The sequence below is a fragment of the Elephas maximus genome, chromosome 2 (assembly GCF_024166365.1).
Source record: "Elephas maximus indicus isolate mEleMax1 chromosome 2, mEleMax1 primary haplotype, whole genome shotgun sequence".
NCBI classification, from domain to species: Eukaryota; Metazoa; Chordata; class Mammalia; order Proboscidea; family Elephantidae; genus Elephas; species Elephas maximus.
The window spans coordinates 155,292,325-155,313,300 of NC_064820.1; the positions used below are offsets into that span (position 1 = coordinate 155,292,325).

At 49.0% G+C, this 20,976-nt stretch overlaps 1 protein-coding gene across 2 annotated transcripts; it reads right to left on the reverse strand.

The window, feature by feature from the left end:
• Positions 1–1,627: 1,627 nt before the first annotated feature.
• On the reverse strand, positions 1,628–16,823 carry PCDH12 (protocadherin 12). Of its 2 annotated transcripts, XM_049873932.1 has the most exons (4): positions 13,614–16,823; positions 10,029–10,129; positions 6,938–7,089; positions 1,628–2,522 (listed from the first exon to the last, which is right to left on the reverse strand). In XM_049873932.1, exons 1-4 carry the CDS (start codon positions 16,491–16,493, stop codon positions 2,098–2,100), a joined length of 3,558 nt encoding a protein of 1,185 aa, XP_049729889.1. In that variant the 5' UTR covers positions 16,494–16,823; the 3' UTR covers positions 1,628–2,097. The 2 variants fall into 2 exon arrangements, 1 of the variants encoding a protein (XP_049729889.1); XR_007516117.1 differs by lacking the exon at positions 10,029–10,129 and having other exon boundaries at positions 2,437–2,522.
• Positions 16,824–20,976: the final 4,153 nt, after the last annotated feature.

Consider the following 20,976-nt stretch of genomic DNA (forward strand, 5'->3'; position numbering starts at 1 on the left):
GGACTACAGATTTACGACTTCTGAACTAGAGTGATGCAGTGATCTAGGGTTCCCAATAGTCTAGCTGCCAGCCATGGTCCCAGGGTCCTGAGGTCACCTCCTTCCCCATCTCTTCTCCTTTCCACCTCCCCAACATCAGCGCTGCACTGAAATTCTCTAGTAGCTGGGGCATCAGTCAGCATGGTCTACTTCAAGTGCTGTAGTTTCAGACTCTGCTTTTACATCATACAACCTTGTTTTTTCCTAATGACATCTTCCCTGGAGCTCCTATATAGATAAAAGGGGTCTCTAGTTGAAGCATTCATTTACCCATCCATTCATTCATCCATTCAACAAACATCAAGTATCAGCTCTATGCCCAGCACCTGCCTGGATAGCCCGAAGATCCTGCCTTCTTGATCTCCCCCTGGCCTCCCTCATTGACCTTCAGAACCCAACGGCTCTGTGAACCAGCTTGAAAATCACAGATCTTGTAAAGAGATCACTCAGGCCTGGAGTCGGGTGATTAGAGACCCAGTTCTCTTCCTGCCCCTTAAGCACGTAATTACTTTGGACCTCATTTTCCTCATCTGTAAAATGAGATGACGATGCCACCCTGCATTCCAAGTATGTGTTGATTTTCATTATCCCTAGTTGAAAGGATGATTGGCCCATTTCTGTGGTCATGAGTACTGAGCTCTAAAAGAGGACAAAAGGAGGAACACAGAGAAGAAATGTTGCCTTCAGCATCCAGAGAGTCCTGTGCTATTGAGAATCTAGCTGACTGACTGCTTGGAAATTTCCAGGAAAATTATAAGGCTGAGCCTTGGGAACATATTTGCTGTTTCTTCACTCACTCCTTCCCAGAAGGTCCCCTGCTGTCAACATCCATTTCATAGACCCATTTCATACACTGTCCTCCAGGGCCTGAATCCACAACCTGAGCCTGCTGTGACCAAAGAAGATTTACCCACAAACAGTGGGTCGGAAAAGACGACTTCTGTACCTGAAGGGCTGCTGGCTGGGGAAGGACAGGGGCCTGCAGAGGCCCAGGCCTGCATCAGGCCAGATCCAAGCTTCTCTTGCTCTGTGCTTGGAAGTTCACAAAGATGTGCAGGCCCGAGCAGCACTAGAAATGTTCCCTCAGGCCAGTCTACCTTTGGCAAACACCCACCTTTGGAGGCTCTCCCTTTTCCTTGGCTGGCAGTCTAGTGTCAAGGTTGAGGGCATGGGTTTTGGTGCTGGACAAGCCTAGGTCCAGATACTGGCTCTGTCTCTTCTCCCTGCTTAGGGGGTGTCTCGGGCAAGACACTCAACCTCTCTGAGCCTCATTTCCTTGTCTGTGAATGGGGATAATAATACCTCCTTTCCAGGGTTGTGAAAATTAAGTTAAATCATATTGTAAAGCCTGGTGCATGGCTTATATAAATGTTCCATAAATAGTAATGTTTTTCTTACCCCAATTTTCCAGCTGAGCAGATTATTTGATCATGTAGCACTAGAGGAGTGGGCTCAAGAGTACATATGTCCATCATCGGGGTACCTAACACACTGTGTACCAACTTCCCCCAGTCCTGTCCAGGCCCAGCAAGACTCTCTTGCCAGTGGAGGACAAAGAGTCCTCACTCTTCCCACCTCCCTCTTGATAAGTGCAAACCAGACAGTAAGCCACTGCTTTACCTTTATTAGTAGGTCAGAGAGCATTGCCTGGGGCCCCCAGGATCCAGCTCGCCACCCCTAGTATCCCACAAGGCCAACTTTTCCTGCTTGGGATACTCCTTGGCATCTGTTCCAACAAAAGACCAACTCTTTGCACTCTATGTGTGTTTTGCCAGCAAACACTTATCTCAGCCCCAAACTGCCCCCTCCTCTAAGAAATTCACAGGCAGAGCCAGTCCCTAACAAGGTAGCCTGCTTTGGTGAGACAGCTGTTAGTCCTGGGGCCCTTGCCTCCTTTGCAGGGGCAGCATTGGTCACCTTAAAGTTCTCGGGCTGCCTCTGGTCAGTGAGTTTCAAAGATTTTAGAAACCAGCTCATGTTCCAGGATCCTCAGAGCCTGGGCTCCCTAACAATTCCCAAGGTCCCTGGTTCCTGGATCCAGAGATGCCCAAAGTGTATTCACAGGCCCCTGCTGCTGCTACTGCTGCCGGTCCTGCCCTTGGCCCCCTTCTTTCCACCAGGGCCCTCCTGGGTTTCCGTGCCCAACGCCCCGCTGGTGGCCAGGTCCAGACTGAGGGTCCTCCCGCAGACCGACAGCCGCCGCAGCACCTCAGAGGCGGCCTCCACGGGCACCACGCTGGAGCGCTGCGCCAGCAGCATCTCCAACAGCGAGCTCATCTCGGAAAGGAAGGTGCTGGCCAGCCGCGTGCCCGTAGGGCTCAGCTCGGGCCCCGCCGCCTTCCCGAACGTCTGGAAGGTCCGAGGCTCCTCAGAGGTCGCAGCGTCTGGGGAACACACGTTGTCGCGGTAGTTGGTGGTGAGGGACAAAGAGAGCCTCGCCATCCAGGCCGGGTCGGGGGCGCTCAGCCGGTCCAGGGCCAGGCCTGCAGAGGCAGGAAGAGACACAGTGAGGGTGGCCAGGGAGCGCCAGGCGGTGGGCGGGGCTGGGGGCGGGGCGAGGGCACAGGACAAAGGAGGGAGGGGAAATGGAAGGGGACAGATGGGCAGACAGAAGGGGAAGGGAGGGAAGGGGCCCTGACAGCGAAGCTTGCTGGGCAGGAAGGAGGCTGACTGAAGCACTGGGGTGAGCTGGGTGGGGAGGAGCCAGGAGGAAGGGCTAGAATTAGAAATTGCCCTGTTTCTAAAGCATTTTCCAGTCCGCGGTGCACGTCAGGTCTAGGCATCCCACTCACTCCTGTACAGCCAGGATTCTCACCCCCTCAGGGAGTCATCTCCCCTCAGGGCACCACGAACTGAGGTTGAGGGAAAAAAAATCCCTTTTCTTAGGCAAGGCTAGGGTATCTGGTTTGGTGCTGTCTTCTGTTCATATCCACAGTAATAGTGATCACTTCTTAAGTATTTAGGTGCCAGGTAATTTACATAATTATCTCATTTACCTTTCACACAAACCTTTGAGGCCAAGAGTATTATCCCCATTTTATGGATGAAGAAACTGAAGCTCAAAGAAGTTACAAATACTAGGCAACCAAACTTGGATTTGACCCCAGGTTTGATGACTTCGAGTCCCGTGTGACTACATCATCCTGCTGGCTCTCTGAAGAGCTGATTCTTCCTCCCCTTGGATGCTGTAGGTGCCCATCCAAGGCCTTTGGAGTCCTCAGACCTGCTCTGTCACCATCTGACCCCATGTCCTCAACACCTCCACCTCTCAAGCTGCAGACAGGAAATGCTGGGAAGGGCCGACCAGAAAAGGGATTGAGGCAGAGGCAGTGGCAAGTCAGCCTGGTGGCTGGGAAATTGAAAAATTGTCCTCTAGATCACCAGTGGAAACCCTGGTGGCGTGGTGGTTAAGTGCTATGGCAGCTAACCAAGGGGCCGGCAGTTTGAATCTGCTGGCGTTCCTTGGAAACTCTATGGGGCAGTTCTACTCTGTCCTATAGGGTCCTATGAGTCAGAATCAATGGCAACGGGTTTGGTTTTTGGTTTTAGATCACCAATGCCATCTTCACACTTCTCCTTTTCCCAACTCTTCCACGGAAAATTGCTCTAAAAAAACTAGCCCTTGGTCTGACTGTACAGGCCAAGTCAGAGGGAAGAAAGGAAAGTAGAAGCCTTGTGTTTAAGAAACTGTAGAAACAAGAATAGGCAAATGTATAGAGACCAAAGTTTATTAGTGGCTACCAGGGGCTAATGAAAGGGGAAGAGGGGAGCCATTATTTGGGAGGCAGTGAGTTTCTGTTTACGGCGATGGGAAATTTTGCAGCAGTTAAGGGTAATGGTTGTATGACATGAGTAATGTAATTGATATCACTAAGTTTTATACCTGAAAAATGTTGAATTGACAAATGTGTTATATATATATTTACAACTATTATAAAAAAATTTAAACATAAAGAAAAGAGGTACAAAATTTACTTTAACATTTATGTAATGTTTCCTTAAGATGAGTTGTTTGAAATCTGTGCATTAAAAAAAAAAAAAGGCTAGAAGGAGATATGCCAAAGTGTTAACTGAAATTACCCTTGGGCAGAAGTGATTTTATTCTTTTTGATTATCTATATTTCCTACATTAGTGAAATATTATTTTGTAATTTGAAAAAGTTATTAAAAAAATAAAGGTAATTATACTGATAAATGACTCTCCTTCTTTCATGGTCAGTGCTAGACTATGCAGGCAGTGAGGTGGGGCTGAGCCCCTCCCCTAATGGATCCTTTGGCCTCGCCTGGTGCCCCAGACTTAGTGAATGTTTGCTGAATGATTGAGTGAACATAAATATTAACCCTCGACACTCGGGAATTGTAAACCTTAGTTCCCTGAGACTTGAGGCAATAATATGGAAATACTTTTGGTGTTACAGAATCAGGCCTTTCCTCGTACAAGGGTCAGAGAACTTCAGAAAGGGCGAAGCTTGGAATGAGAAAATCACTGGAGCGAATGAGAACATGGTGAGACTGAAGACGCACAGTGAATTCACTTGGCATCACCCACCAGCGCCAGCTGGAGGTGGGCGCCAGCTGACCTGGGTTTGATTTTCCAGCTTTGCCACTTAGGGGCAGTGTGACCTTAGGAAAATTGCTTAACCTCTCTGAGCCTCTCTCGCCTCATAAAATGGTGAGATAGCGGCACTCATCTTGTCATGTTGTTGTGAGAATCCAATGAGCTGATGCAATCAGTAAAATACTGTTATCATCACATCATCAGATGGGGCTTTTGAGTAGGAAAGGCCCCAGTCTCAGGCACCTACACGAGTAGCCCCATCACAGCCCAGCCCTATGAACAGCAAAGGCTTTTTCTATCTCTGCTTCCTTCTTCATTCCCCCTACTCCAGCCCCACTTCTTATAGTCCCCATGCACTAAGTGCCTGCTCTGCTGTAGGGAGGCAGGACCCTGTGGGAACCTAGCACATAGGTCCTAGTCCAATCAAAAAAAAAACAAAAAACAAAAAAAACCCATTGCTGTTGAGTCAATTCAGACTCATAGTGACCCTATAGGACAGGGTAGAACTGTCCCATAGAGTTTCCAAGGAGTGCCTGGTGGATTTGAACTGCCAACCTTTTGGTTAGCAGCCATAGCACTTAACCCCTACACTACCAGGGTTTCCAAGCCTAGGACAGTTCAATAGAGAAAGAATGTGAGCCACATTTGTAATTTTAAATTTTCTAAAAAAAAAGTAAGAAGAAACAACTGAAACTAATTTTTAAAATATTTTTTACTTCACCCATTGTATCAAAATGATTATCATTTTATACTATGATTAATATTTTAAAAATTATTAATGACATATTTTACATTTTTTTAATACTAAGTCTTCAAAATCTGGAGTGTATTTTATATTTCCAGCACTTCTCCATTGGGATAGCCATTTTTCAAATGTCAGTAGCCACATGTGGCTAGTGGCTGCTATATTGGACAGGACAGTTGTACATTCTAGACAATGCTGTCCTATAGAACTTTCTACATATGTGCTGTCCAAAGCGGTAGCCACAAGCCATGTTGGCTGAGCACTTGAGCTGTGGCTAGTGTGACTGCAGAACTGAATTTTTCATTTTATTTAGTTTTAATTAATTAAAATATAAATTTAAATAGCCACACATGGCTAGTGGCTACTCTATTGGGCAACTCAGCTCTAAAATTTAGAGCGGTTCACCTGTGTTAATAACCATTAGCTGCACGATCTTGGGCAAACTGTTAAAACAACTCTGCCCTTCAGTTTTCTCCTTTATAAGTGGGAAATAATGAATAGCACCTATTCATAAGATTTTGGTGAAGCACTTAAAACAAAGACTAGCAAATAGAAAGCACTCAATAGCTGTTTCCTACTTTTTTTTTTTTAACCAAGGAAAAAGGAAGTCCCTGCTATGCCTTTAGCTTGTTTGCAGCCAGATGGAGCAGACAGGATATGTCTACATGAGAAATAAATTGTTAACTGCATAAACAGAAAAACCATAGCCTGAGGATTGTCCAAGGTGTGGTATGCGACCTAGAGAAGGCAGGCCAGTGTTCACAGCAGGGGGCGCGGGGGTGGCGGGGGACAGCTAGCCAATTCTTGAATTAAAGTTCCGGTTATGTATTTATGTCAAAACTAATTGTTTCACTACAGAAGAAACCCCCTTTGGCTTCAGTTAGAAGTATTAGCACATTAAAGAGTTGACTCAATTCCCAGGGTGAAAGGAAATTTAAACACACCAAAGACATGCAAATGAATGGTTTAGGAGTTAAGGGGAAGTCTGATGCCAGGCAAGGAGCCCTGGTGGCAGAATGGTAAGCAGCTGGACTGCTAACCGAAAGGTCAGCAGTTCAAACTCACCAACAACTCTGCAGGAGAAAAGACATTACAGCCTTGGAAACCCTATGGGGCAGTTTTACCCTGTCAAGTAGGATTGCTGTAAGTTGAACTCTACTTGACAGCAAACAACAACTGATGCCAGGCAGGCCCAGGTTTCAGCTTCTCTTCAATCACCGTGGGTACTTTACCTCTCTGGGCCTTAGTTAGCTCATTTGTAAACTGGAGCTAATAATAATACCCACCTCAGAGAATTATTTGGAGTCTTAAATGAGATAATGTAAGCAAGATGCTTCCCCAGTGCCTAGCATACAGCAAGAGCTCAATAATTGTCTGCCTTATGATGACTTTTAAAATTAATAAAGTAGAGCCTGGTCTTTAAACAAACGAATACCTTCTGAGTCTCCAAGGGAAGTAAAATATAGCCAGTGTTCCTCCCTAAAAAAATAATGGCTGTGTTTCCCTGCGGTAGATTGGAGTAGAACTCTGAAGCCGGAGAGTGTGAGGACTCTGAAGGCAGAAGCAGTGTTGGAATGACCATGGGAATATCCTACCTGTGTGGGGGTCCAGTAGGCTCGACAGCTCTTCTTCTAGCAGCTGCTTTACAGACAGGTCTTCTTCAGGGTCCAAGAGCCCTTCTTCCTGGTCTAGTTCTGCCTGGCCACCAACCCTGGCACCTGGGCCTTCCGTGTCTAGCACTGCACTCCTGTAAAGGAAGCCAACCAGTCCGCTAGTGAGGAAATGCAAGCATAGATTCTTTCATTCTATTCATTCATTCATGCTATTCACACCTGCATTTGTTTATCCATGTAGGGAAGTAGATATATAGGCCAGCTTTCAGAGCCAGACCAACCTGGGTATGTAATCTCAACCCAGTTGCTTACTCTGAATCTCAGTTTCCTCATCTGTAAAATGGCGATAATAAATTTAAAAAAAAAATTTTTTTTTTTTTTTTTTACCTACTGCAGCAGGTTATTTTTAATGGGTTGTTGTGAGGGTAAAATTAGACTTTGTATATGAAAAGCTTAGCATAGTGCCTGACACCTCCTAAACACTCAACAAATGGAGGTAATTATGAATGCATTGATACTATTACTTACCATTGTTCTTCCAATGCCTTTGCAGCTCTTGGCACAGAGTAGGAGGAATTTAGTAAACTTCAGTTGAACCAATCAGGTCTTTGAAATGGTTCCCTCCGGTTCAAACCCCTGCTGAGAATTTGAATTTCTAACAAGTTCCCAGGAAGTTATACATAAGAATCAACTGGGGATCTTGTTAAAATGTAAATTTTAATTCAATATATCTGGGGTAGAAATGCTAATTCTCATCAGGGAACTTGTTAGAAATGCAAATTCTCAGCAGAGGTTTGAACTAGACCAAACTGGTTCAAAGCCTGGGAAGCAATACAGTCATTCGTCCATCCATCAAAACGTGAGCTCCAATGAGGGCAGATTTTTGTCTGTCTTACTCCCTACTCTCTCAGAACAGTGCCTGGCACATCTGAATCCACTGCCAACAAGTCGATTCTGACTCATGTGACCTTATAGGACAGAGTAGTACTGCCCCATAGGGTTTCCAAGGCTGTAAATTCTTACGGAAGCAGATTGCCACATCTTTCCCCCTTGGAGCTGCTGGTGGGTTTGAACCACCAACCTTTCAGTTAGCAGCTGAGTGCTTTAACCACTGTGCTACCCGGGCTCCTGCCTGGCATATATATACCCATTGCCATGAAGTTGATTTCGACTCATAGCAACCCTATATGACAGAGTAGAACCGCCCCATAGGGTTTCCAAGGAGCAGCTGGTGGATTTGAACTGCCAACCTCTTGGTTAGCATCTGAGCTCTTAACAACTGTGCCACCAGGGCTCTGCCTGGCACATAGTAGGTAATGAATATTTTGTAGAATGGGTGGCTGAATGTCCCATCCTCCCTGTTGGAGGTCAAATTCCAGGGCAGAAGAGCAGGTCTGTGGAGGATGTGAGATGAGGCATCCTAAAACTGCTCACACTGGCTGCATCCAGCTCCCTCTTTTGTATAAAAAAACATACACAAAAAATCTGTTGCCACGGAGTTGATTTTGACTCACGGCATCTCTGTGTGTTGTAGAGCAGAACTGCTCTGTAGGCAAGCTGCCTGCACTTGACCAAAGGTAGGTGGTTCAAACCCACCCAAGCAATACCGTGGAAGAAAGCCCTGGTGACATGCTCCTATTGAGATTACAGCTCTTTCCCATAAACCCTGGGGGGAGGCCGGCTGGGACTGTCTTGACATGAGGGCAGTGACCTGGCCCTTCTCCCTGGCAGATGGGAAGGCTTTCTGAGGGGCTTTAAGGCCTGGGGGCCTTCTTGGCCATTTCTGCTGCTGTGAAGGAACCAGTAGGGAGGTGGCAAGTTGGTGAGTAACAATAACAACAACTGAAGTTGATTGAAGGAGCCCTTGTAGTGCAAAAGTTAAGTGCTCAACTGCTAGTCAAAACTTTGGTGGCTTGAACCCACCCAGCAGTTCCACAGGAGAAAGACTTGGTGATCTGTTCCTGTAGAGATTACAGCCTAGAAAACCTTATGGGGCAGTCCATCCCATGGGGTCACTATTCTGTCACATGGGGTCACTATGAGTTGAAATCTGACTTGACGGCAACTACCTCCAACAGTAATGTTGATTGAGCAGGGTACGTTCTCATTTAAACCTTTCACACCTGTAAAGGGTTCTTTTGCTAACACCCCCATTTTATAAATGAGCAACCAAGGCTTATAAGGATTATGCAGCTTGCCCAAGGTCCCCATGCATTAAGTGATAGAGCAAGAATTCCAGCCCAGGCCATGTGAGCCTGAGTGTGTGCACTCGCCCCTACTCTGTACCTCTCACCATCTTTGCTAAAAAGAAGCTACAAGATGTCACGGCAAAAGCACTGAACCAGGAATCCAGGCCCTAAGAACCAGTCCCAACTCTGCCACCTCCCTTGCTGTGTGACCTTGAGCAAAGTTGCCTCAAGGGGAAAAGACTTATTATTGCTTTAGCACCTACTATGTGCCAGGCACTGGACTATGGGCTTAGAATACATTTGATCATTAAATCCTTCCGACATCTGTACAAGGGAAGTGTTGGGACCCCCATTTTACAAATGAGGAAACTGAGACCCTAAGAGCTTATCTGACTTGCTCAAGTTTACATAAGGTTGGATCAAACTACTTAGAGCCTCAGTCTCTCCATTTGTAACAAGAAGGAGTTAGATTAGATGTCCTTTTGAGGTCTCCTCAATTCTAGGACTACCCAAAGGGACACACCCACACATCTGTGACCTTTATAGAGGGCCTTCATATTATGTTTAAGGTCAAGAGAAAGACAGGCGAAAGTTACAGATTTAAAGCTGATAGCCCAGGACCTCTGCAGCCAGGGGAAAGACAGTCAGAGCTCCGAGGATGAAGTCATTTCCTTAGTGACTCTGGGTCCTGTAAATACCATAAATACAGTTGGCCAGGACCAAGCCCGTTGGGATGGGGGATGAGTGGTGTCTGCTGCACTCTCCCAGGGAAGCAGGGTCTGGGGCTGGGCTCACCCCTTCCTCACAGCACAGAGGTGATCACATGGGTAAGGGCCATGGTGGTGCAGGGGCTGCAGAAACCTGCAGGGCTATGTGCTGCTTACCTGCTGCCGCTGCTGGGCTTGGCCAAGTACTTATTTCCCCGGTGGTTTGGTTTGGGCTGGAATTGGCCCTGATGCAGCAAGGACAGCAGCTGGGAAATTTGCTACAAGACAGGAAAAATCTGTTGACTCCACACAATTCCGACCCAGCACACTTCCTCGCCGGATGTTTCCCTCAGTGCCGGTGCTTTCTTTTTATAGTCTTTCCTTCAGCTTCAGATGTTTGTGTGATCAGGTGGGGGATGGTGCCTGGTATCTCAGACAGAGACCTGTGTGGGCAGGTTCCCTGCTTTGCCATGTCATCCCAGGATTTGGGTTGCTTGAGGGAGAGAATAGGGGCCCCTGGGCCCATCCTCCTCCCCCACACTCCCCAAAGTGACCTGCTTATGGTGGAATCTGTGGGATAGGGATGAAAAAGGCATTTCTTGACCATAAATTTATTATTACATTGATAAAGATTATCTTGAACAAACAGCTATTTTCCCCCTTCAACAGTATTCAAACACTCAGCTGATTTTTGTGGGCCAGATGTATGATGTGGAGAAGGCAAAAAGGTGCTATTTAATCATTTGTTTATCCATCCTTTCATTCACTCAACAAGTATTTAATAAGGACTTGTTTGTGCGAGGCACTGTGCTTGGTATGTATGGGAATAAGAAGGAGAACAAGACTCAGTCGCTGCCCTCAGGGGGCTCACAGTCTCTCAGGGAAGACAGGAAGCAGTGGTCACTACAGGAAGGATGCATTGGTGGTTGGGAAAGGATAGGGGTCTGTGGAAGCTGAGGAGGGCCCCTAACCTGATTGGGGGGCAAGAGAGGGGTACTGGGGAAAATTTATTCGTTTATCAACAAATGTTTATTAACTTCTTACTATGTGCCAGGCATCTCCGTTGAGTCCCGAAGTTTCCACAGGAGTTTGGTAAGGTGAGTTGGGGTGAGAGCCTGGGGGAGGAGTGACGGGTAGGTTTCAGGCAGAAAGCACTGCAAACGGAAAGGCCGGGAGGCTGAAAGGCCGGAAGAGATGGTGGCGTTTCAGGAAAGCTGGAGAATGGAGTGGGGGTGGGTGAGATGTCATGGCCAGGCCCTTCAGGGCCTTGTGAGGGATAAGGCAACAGGCCAAGTCTTGGGAGGCTGAGTTCTAGTTCAGGCCATTTCTAGTTTGTTGTGTAACATCAGGCAGGGTTTTGAACCTTCTCAGACCTCAGTTTCCTCATCTCTAAGGTGGGGCTAGAAATCCCCACCCAGACTTTTTCACAGGTTGTGATTAATTAGATGGTTTGAAAAAGTTAAGAATGTTCTTCAAAGGCAAGGAGTTTGGGTTATCACTCCTGGAAACCCAGCCCCTGCCTCCCAGGCTCACCCTATTCCTCCATGAGGAGGCCAACTCTGCCCCTCTGGGCAGTTCGAGGCAGGAAGTGCCAACCTGAAAGGAGATTTAGAAGAAGGGTGGCCAGGACTGGGGTCTCACTGTGACTTGGGAAGGTCAGAGTCCCATTGCCCACCCCAGGGCTGATCCCAACTTGAGCCTCTGGCCGAGGCCCAGAAGCCCTCCTAAGGTACCTGACAACCTTTGTCTGAATGATAGCTGACATTTAAGGGACGCTCCTGTGCACCCAGCATTGTGCTGGGCACTGTCACACAGGGTCACTTCACAGAGCCCAGACTCTAAGTCAGTCAGACTCAGCTTCAAACCCCAAGTCTGCCTCTGCCCCAAGTCCCATCTGTGTGATCTTGAGGAATTACTTGAGCATTCTGAACCTCAGTATTCTCAGCAGTAAAAATGGGAATAATAGTTAAACCTAGGTTGTGTGGTAGTTATGAGGATGAAATGAGCCAAAGTGTATAAAATCATTTATTAATAGATCCCATAACAATCACTTAATAACTTATTGGGTGGTATACAATCTCATTTAATCCTTAAAATAACCCAAGGGAAGAGATACTATCGCACCCATTTCGCAGATGTGAAGACTGAGGCTCACAGGGGTTACATAGCAATTAGTGGCAGAGCTGGAATTATACCTAGTACCTGGACTCTCCTGTGGTGCTGTACAGCACACGAGAGATGTACATTGGGCAAGCTGCCTCTTACCCTCAAGTTACTTCCAAGTAGGTACCCTTCTTTCCATTGCCCTAGTTGGATCACCCATAGTGCCTCAATCTGTTGTCTTTATTCACCAGCAACCAGCAGAGTGTTTGGCAAAAACAAAGAGCTCATCCAATAAGCACTTGAAGGATGAATGGCTTTTGGCAACCTCTGGGGCTGCATGGAGCCCACGGCAAGACTTCTACTACAGCATCTGGGCTCACTCCAGGTGGCTTCCTGGGGAGAGAATGCGGGAAGGAAGCTGTGTCCTTGCTCTGCAGAAACCTAAGCTGATGGCCTGACCAAACAGAAGTGTGCTTTGGGCAAGCAGCCTGGCGCAGTGAAAATTATACAAGGGTTCAGAGGAGCGGATATGGGTGTGAGATCAAGCACCAACCCTGGAAAAGATTTCCCATTTGTGTCTAGGAAATCCCAAGTCACTAGACATATTTTGTCATTCATCATCCCGTTTAATCCTAACACCCCTCTGGGAGGTAGTTGCAGGAAAAATTTGCAATTACAATCCCCATTTTATAGGTGAGGAAATGTAAAAAGATTTGTCCAAGATTGCACAGCTTCTAAGTGACTGTGCTGAAATTTGAACCCAGATCTGCCTAAACTCCCAAGTTCCAAGGCTGTTTCCACTGCACTCAGCCTATGGGCTATAGAATCTCAGGCAAGTCAAATGTAGCCTCTGAGCTGGTGCAATGATGCCCACGCAGGCCTACTTCATAGGGAGGTTGCCCAGATGAGACGAGGGTAGTGGATATGAGAAAGTGCTTTGCAAAGTACTTAGGACAATAGTAATCATTTGCTGAGCACTGCGTGCCTGCCAGACACTGTTCTAAGGGCATTAAGTTCATTAACTTGTTTCATCTCCACAGTAAATTTAGCAGGTAGGTGCTGTTAACATCAACACCCTCAACAGAGAAATTGGGTAACTTCCTTGTGGTTCACAGCTTGGAAGAGATAGAGCCAGGATGTGAACCCAGGCAGCCTTGCTCCAAAGCTTGTGGTTTTAATCGCTACCTTTGCTGTCTGGAAACCCTGGCGGTATAGTGGTTACGAGTTTGGCTGCTAACCAACAGTTCAACAGGCCCTCCTTGGAAACCCTATGGGGCAATTATACTCTGTCCTATAGGATCGCTATAAGTCAGAATCAACTTGACAGCAACGGTCTTTTGTTTTTTGCTATGTATCTACTCGTGCCAATGCTTTCTAGGGATTAACTGATCAAGTCCTAAGGACATCTCTACAAGGTGGATACTCTTCCTATCATCCCTCTTTTACAGATAAAGAGACTAAGGCTCAGAGACAGTGAGTGATTTGCCTAGGATCACACAGGTGGTAAGTTCTGTTGACCCCAGAGCTGTGCCCTGAACCACTGCCACACCATGCACCATGTAGGTATGGATGGAAGGAATGTGAAGGTAATAGGGGTGTCTGATGCCATTGTTGGTGGTCCAGAGGTGACCAGAAAGGGACCGCCCACACCTGATATACCTGAACAGGCGGAGAATCCATGGTGAGCTCCTCCACAGGGTTCCGCTCTGCGAAGGCAGCCACGGACAGCCGGACCAGGCTCCGCAGGATCTGACGGGGGCCTGACTCTTTCTCAGGAGCCACTTTGCCATTGAGATTCCGCTTCCGCCTCAGGGTTGCCGAGGAGGCTGGTGGGCTTAGCTGAGCCTCCCCAAGATCCTGGTCTCCAGGCAGTCTCCCAGTGGGGCTGCCTGTAGCCTTCAGGGGCCTTGAGCATGGCTGGCCCATGGTGGGCTGGGGCTCAGGAAGGTTCAGGTTCTCCCGGGAGGCATTCCTCTGCCTGGGGTGGTTAAAAAGGAGGTTGACTGTGTCCTGCAGCACCTCCTGGCTCTCAGCTAGTTCTCCCAGGTTGCCTTGGTTACGCAGGGTCCTGTACAAGGTCGGAGTGAGGTGAAAGGGGGCCTGCAGGTAGGGGTCCCAGATTTCACTCATATTCGCTTCCTTGCCTGTGTCCTTGTGGGGCTGTCCAACTTCACCAGGCTCATCCACCTGACCCCTGAGCACAGGCACAAGGTGGATGTCCGTCTTCTGAATATGTTTCTGGGGCCTCTTGGGCTGGTGGCGGTAAGTGGACTCAGCCTCCCGACAGTTGTAAGCCCGGTTGTCCTTCTTCTCCGTTCGGCAGATGGACATGACCAGAGCCAAGATCAACCCGAAAATGGCCACCAGTACAACCAGGCAAATCACCGTCAGCACGGATGTGCTTAGGGTCCCGGGCTCATGGGCCAAGTCCCTCAGGTGGTCCACGCTGGTGACAAACATGACCTTCAACAGGGCTTGGGTCTGCAAGGAGGGGCTGCCACGGTCCTCTACCACTATCTCCAGCTCCCACTCACTCCCAATGAGGCTACTGGCATTGGTGACATTGATGAACAGCTGCCCCAGGTGGGGGCTGAGGACAAAGAGGCAAGCTTTGTTACCCCTCCGAATGCTGTAGAGGAGCTCTCCATTTGCCCCTGAGTCTGCGTCCCTTGCCACAATGGTCATCAAAAGGAATGGCGGGGGGCTGTGGGTGGCCGGTGGTAGTATGTCAGCATCTGCTGGACCCAAGCCATTGAGAGTCTCGATGGGCACCAGAAGGTAGCCCGTGGAGGCATTTACAAGTACTGAGAGGCTGGCTTTTCCATTGCTGAGCACAGGCTGAACCACTTCTGGGGCATTATCGTTGGCATCCAGGAGGCTGACACACATGGAGACACTAGATGCAAGCTGGGGCTGCCCCCTATCCTCCGCAATCACCTGGAACTCAAACCTGGCCATCTGCTCATAGTCCAGTGTCCTCTGAGCAGTGACCTCTCCTGTGTCTGCATCAATAGCTACCAAGTGAGAAACTGGGGAGTCCTGGATGCGGTATGAGATTTTTCCATTGATGCCCAAGTCTGCATCATGAGCCTTGACAGTGATGAGGTGAAGAGAGGGTTGATTGTTTTCCCTAGTGGAGATCTCATACCTGCTCTTCTCAAACACAGGTGCGTTATCATTGGCATCACTGATTTGAATGCTGAGCTGTTTCTTGGCTGATAAGGGCTGGAGTCCTTGGTCTTGGGCTAACAGAGTGAGAGTATACTTGGGCCACTGCTCCCTGTCCAGCGTGGCATTGGTTAGCAGCATATATGTGTTGCCATTGGTCCTTTTCAGCCTGAAGTGGCCCAGCTCTTGGCTCAGCCAACAGTGGACCAGACCATTATTTCCTGAGTCCAAGTCATTTGCCACGACGAGAGCAATGAAACTATCCTTGGGAACAGTTTCTGACACCAGTGGTGACTGGGAGGCCCATGTGACATGGATGCTCGGGGCATTGTCATTGACGTCCAGAACCTTGATGAGAACTTTGCAATGGGCTGGGATGGGATTGGGACCTAGGTCTCTCGCCTGGACATCCACCTCATAGGCAGGATTCTTCTCATAGTCTAGTGTTTGACGCAGAATGACCTGGCCTGTCTTAGCATCAATACTGAAGGTTTCTAGCACTTCTGGAGGCACGTGCTTGCTGAGGAAAAACTCCACCTCCCCATTGGGGCCTTGGTCAGGGTCTGTGGCAGTCAACTTTATGAGGAGAGTACCAAGGGCAGCATCTTCTTGGATTTCTAGTGCCAGCGAGCTCTCAGCAAACACAGGGCTATTGTCATTGGAGTCCAGGACATTGACCTTGACCAGGCTAGTGCCTGACTTAGGGGGGTCCCCACTGTCATAGGCAGTTAACACCAAATCAAAAAATGAGTGGATTTCCCGGTCCAGCTCCTTCACCACCACGAGTTCTGCATATTTGGTCTCATCAGGCCCCACGATGACATCCAGGGCAAAGTGTTCACTGGGAGACAGAGTGTATGAGTGCAGTGTGTTGGAGCCAGTGTCTGGGTCAACAGCTCTGTCCAGGGGGATCCGGGTATGCAGAGAGGCACTCTCAGAGATTTCCAGCTCCTGCTCACCTTTGGGAAACTGCGGTTGGTGGTCATTGATGTCCAGCACCTGGATCTCAACGTGAATCAGAGTCAAATCCTCTGTGGCAAGCACGTCAAAGGAAACCAGGCAGGGATCCCGCTGCCGGCAGAGCTGCTCTCTGTCTAGCCGCCTCCCAGTGCTGAGCAAGCCATCCTCAGCATCCACCTGAATGGCGAGCACTTGAGGCAGCTGCAAGACCTGGAAGGCAGCTACCTCCAGCTCATGCCTCTCCTTCCAGCCCAATTCCTGGGATAGCTTCCCTATCACTGTGCCAGACGGCACTTCCTCTGATACTTGGTATTTCACAGTGAGAGTAGCCACCTCCTGACATTCCCCTGAAAGGAACAAATAGCCACCTGGCCCCCAAAGCCCCAGCAGAAGCTGCAGAAGTTGCATCATGCTTACCGCCAGAGTGGGGTAGATTCAGAAAGCACTAGAGTCCTTTAAAGGCTGGGCAAGTCCTCCAGTGTTTTCCAGATGGCTGGGTTAGCTCCTTTCTCCTGCCCCCAAACCCATGGCTACGACCTTGTCCCATAGTTAGATGATGGAACAAGCAGGATTCCCAGGCAGGGCCATCTTCATCTGAAGATATCTGAGAGGTTCAAGCACCAAAGAAGTAAAATTGTCCAGAGAGGCCCCACACCAGGCACCAGCTGGTCCACTCCAGCCAGTGATGGACAAGAGCTGGCCCAAGGGGAACTTGACCAAGCAGAGCAGGATGCAGGGATCTGACTTCCAAACAGTTGGTAGGCTGGGGAAATAGAGAAGCAGCTTTTTTCCTATGGAAACCCCACCTACAGGAAAAGGGAGGGCTGGGAGTTTCAGTGCCAGTTAGAGAAAGAGCACTTCCTGTGAAGCTGAGTGGCCTGCCGCTGAGCAAGATGCAGCTGACTCCAGGGACAGGCTGGATGGGAAGGTGCTGTCCTCGCAGCATGGCGGCTGCTGAGGGGAAGGGAAGGAACCTTTGCAACATGCAAAGTGAGCAGAGAACCTGAGCCCACCTGGTCAAGTTCCCTGTCTCTCCTCCCTTCCTCATCTCCCCCATTCCTGTCTTTTCCGCAATATTCTTCTCTCACACTTTTCTTTTTCCCACACTAGTCTACTTCTCATTCTTGACTCTGACCTGACCACCGATTTTTGTCTCACTGAAAAGCAGCTGTGGTTAAAAGAGTGGTCTTCAGAGCTAAACTGTCAGGGTTCAAACCCAGGGTTGAAACTTACCAGCTGGGTCATCTGGGGCAAGTCACTTAACCTCCCTGGGCCTCCACAACCTCATCGATAGAGTGGGCACAAGGATCAGAACAGTAACTCTCTCAGTAGGAAGTTGTAAGGATTAAATGAAGTAATACATGAAGGGCTTTAGCCTGGGCCTTGCCAGAGTCATAGGCAATGAAGGTATTATTTGTGGTGGCTGCTGAAATCTGCATGGCCTATCCCACCCTGTGGCTGCCTTGGCTCTTGTGCTGCTCCTGGGGCAGCCCCCTGCCCACACTGACCCGTGAGAGTGCCCACCCCATCACCTTGCCTCCAGAAGACCTCTCTGACCTGACCCTGTGGCTCCCCTCCCCCTTCCCTTCCTGCTTCCCCCAGCTTCACAGTCCATTGTTCTCTGAGTCTTGTCCAGTCTGTGCCCCTGTCTGGGGAACCCCCAGCCTCCTGCTCCTCTGTCTCAGGGAGTTTTATACTCTTCCCTCTCCCACAGTTTCCTCGCCCTTTTGTCTATGTCTTTCCCTCCCTTCCTCCAACTCTTCTCTCCCCACTTCTGTTTAAGACAGTCTCTTGGCCTATAACTCCCTTGCTGCCCTACCCCACAATCCCCTAGATACTTTGAGGTGCCCCCTTGCTCCCATTCACCTTCTCACAGAGGTGAGGCCCAGGAGGGGGGCAGGCAGGCAGTTTGCTTGAGTGGCCTTTGAGCTTGCCTTGTTGCTTCTCGTTTCCCTCCTCAGTCTGCTGCCCACAGCTCCCAACCTTCACTCCACCCAGAGATTGATTCCAGAGGCCTGTAAAGTATTTGAGGTGATGGTGAAGGACCAGCTTCCCCTAGATGGGTGTTTTTACCTGAAGCCTTAGGGACAGAGGTGCCCCATCTGGATCCAAATGACCCCAATCAGCAGGGCTTGTTGGCATAAAGGCCTGTGGCCTTCAGGACCCGGCTGTCAGAGGGACCATCCCAGGCCTAGGGACCCTTTGGGTCTGCATGGCTGAGGTCTCTTCTCCCCCTCTGTCCTTTCTTTTGCACAACCCTGTTCTTTCACCCCACATTCCACACTTCAGGGTACCCAAGCATCTCCCTGAAGCCTGTGAACCATCACCTGAACCATGGGCCTGAATCCTGGGGCCATTTCCCGATGTGGCTCTGGAGACAGGTCACTCACAAGCTCTGAGATGTCACACAAGTCACTGAACCTCTCTGAGCCTGTTTCCTTCTCTGTAGGGTGGGGTTAATGTCACCCTCCTCATGAGTTTATGGTAAGAAGTCAATGAGCTGATACACCTGTGGCTCGGCCTAGTGCCTGGCACAGAGAAACCACTCAATACACGGGACTATTATTTTACCTTTTATTATTTTCCAGGGTTTAGTTCAGGTGAGGATAGTATCATCCTGTCCTTTGCTTTTTTCTTTGCCTTCTTGGCCAGGAAAGCTCATTCCCAGGCCTCTCTCATCTTGGGGGATCGACAGAGTGCTGCCTGTGCTTGCGGGAAGACAGTCCGTGCTCCCTGGCTGCTAAGCAGCACCCCGAGCTCAGAGATGCCCCTCGTGCTCATTGCCCCATGGTGACGGTCAGTCTGCATGACAGCCTCATTCATCCTACTATGTGCCAGGCAGTGAGTAAGACAAAGTGACTCCCAAGGGGATTACCGTCTAAGGAGCAGGTGGGGCGCAGGTGGAAAGGGTGACCAGTGGAGTGGCTCTGGATTCAGGCTTGAGGGTCAGGGAAAGCTTCTCATGGGGGGTACTCAGCTGCATCCTGAAGGACAGGGAGGAGTCAGCCAAAGTAAGGTGGGTGGGCAGGGGAGGGGCAAAGCAGGCAGAGGAGCAGAATGGGCAAAGGCATACAGGTGGGTGAGCTGGCTTCTTTCAGAACTTCAAGAGGTTCTTCGTGGTAGAGTGGGGAGGAGGAAGGTGAACTGCCACACCATGGAAGGCCTGGGATCCCATGCTAAGGATTTGAGCCTTGTCCTGAAAGCCATAGAAAGCTTCTGGAAGGCTCTAAGCAGGATAATGAGAAGAACAGCTACATTCCTTGTCCTGAGTGCTTTACCTGGATCATCTCGTGCCACCCCCACAACTAGGCCTCCAGGTTGAAGAAGATGAAATGCAAACGGTTAGGTAATTTACCCAAGATCATGCAGATTTGCGCCTCAGAAAGCTCCTCTTGCTGTGCTCTGGAAAATGCATCAGAAGGCACAGAGAGGAAGGAGGCCAATTAGGAACAAGCCAGGGGAGCTTTGGTGTAGAAAACTCTGGTGGTGAGAATGCTTCCAGAATGCCATCTGGTGGCCAGAGGCAGAGAAAAAGGCACAGAGGCCTGATGGGAGGCAGCCACCTAGACAGGAAGGGGGTGCCTGGGGCTCACAGATCTTTACAATTCCATGTCTGTGCTGTGCCCAGAAGAGCACAACAGAAGATACACACAGATGATCTCTTAAAGGGACACTTAATGCAGACCCATGTCCACAGAAGGAATTATGGAATTCATGATTTTGCCTGTGTTAACATTTCTGTTTCTAAAAGAATGTTGTTATATTTGTGCCTGTTGGGTATGTGTGTGTTGTGTTGCCTTGACTGGGACCATGGATGCAAAAACTAGACTCCCAGGATTCACAGGTCACAAGAAAGCTTGAATTTGGATTTCATAAGTGGTTTTTTATTGTTGTTTTAATTTTTTTCCCACTGGGGACATGAAGCTAAGACAATCCTTTAAGAATCCAAAGCCAGAAAACAAGACACCAGGCCTCTAAAAGGGGATTAGCTCTAGACTGAGCACCCCAGTCAGTAACTATATCTCCTGTTTGGTTGCAGGGCTCAGTGGATCATTAGCTGCCACAAGCCAAGGGGTAAATGGGGCTGTCCCTGGAGTTGGTCTGAAAAGGCTTCATTACCCCAAGTTTAGAAAATAGATTTGAAGGGGTAGAGGTAATCTACCTACATCTCAAGTCCAATATATTTTTAAAAGGAGGGCAGGGCTGGAGTTGATGCATGGAGGCCTTGCTTACCACCAACGTTGGTGCTGCTCACACCTGGGTCCTCGGCCACAGGAAGGGGCTGAGGAATGGCAGAGGAAGAGTCAAGGTTGGAGGAGCTTCTCAAAATGCCTGGAGTCCTGAGAAGCCTTGAGGGGTCATACCATCAGGGTAAGACTTAGCCCTGGGTGACTCAAGGGCCACGTGGATGAAGGTTGGGATTATGCCCACCATTAGGAATGTCCTGCTGGGCTGGGTGCTCACCCCCAGGGCTCAGGTCTCCTGGGCTGGCTCCTCATGATTCTGCCCAGCAGTCACAGGCAACAGCACCAAGGAGCTTTGATGAAACTTTGGGGAGGTTCATCGTCAGGATCATTTGAGTTGTGGGGAGGTGGCTGGATCACCCCAAGTGAGCCACTTTTCTCAGCAAGACCTTGCTGAAATTGGAGTCTTTCTGATTAGGAATTTTGCCTGGGAGGCTCAGGTAGGTGTTCTGGTTCACCTGCTACTTGTACGGCACTGTGGTCTTTGTTGGGACAGATGGCAGATGTCCACTCCCACACAATGGCACCTCTTGCTGGGCCCAGTGCAGAAAGAAGAAGCACTTTGCAGGGGGAAATTTGCTAAGAAATAGGATTTTTTCCAAGAAATGAAAAGCTTTTGTGTCTTTGTTAAGAGTGGCATTTTTCAAAAA

Bases quoted from the DNA above. Each gene is read 5' to 3' on its own strand.
- PCDH12 (XM_049873932.1), bottom strand. From the start codon at position 16,493: ATGATGCAACTTCTGCAGCTTCTGCTGGGGCTTTGGGGGCCAGGTGGC. The intron at 10,130-13,613 runs GTATATCAGGTG...CCTGTCTTGTAG, and splicing joins TGGATTCTCCGCCTGTTCAG to CAAATTTCCCAGCTGCTGTC. The intron at 2,523-6,937 runs GTAGGATATTCC...CTGCCTCTGCAG, and splicing joins CCTACTGGACCCCCACACAG to GCCTGGCCCTGGACCGGCTG.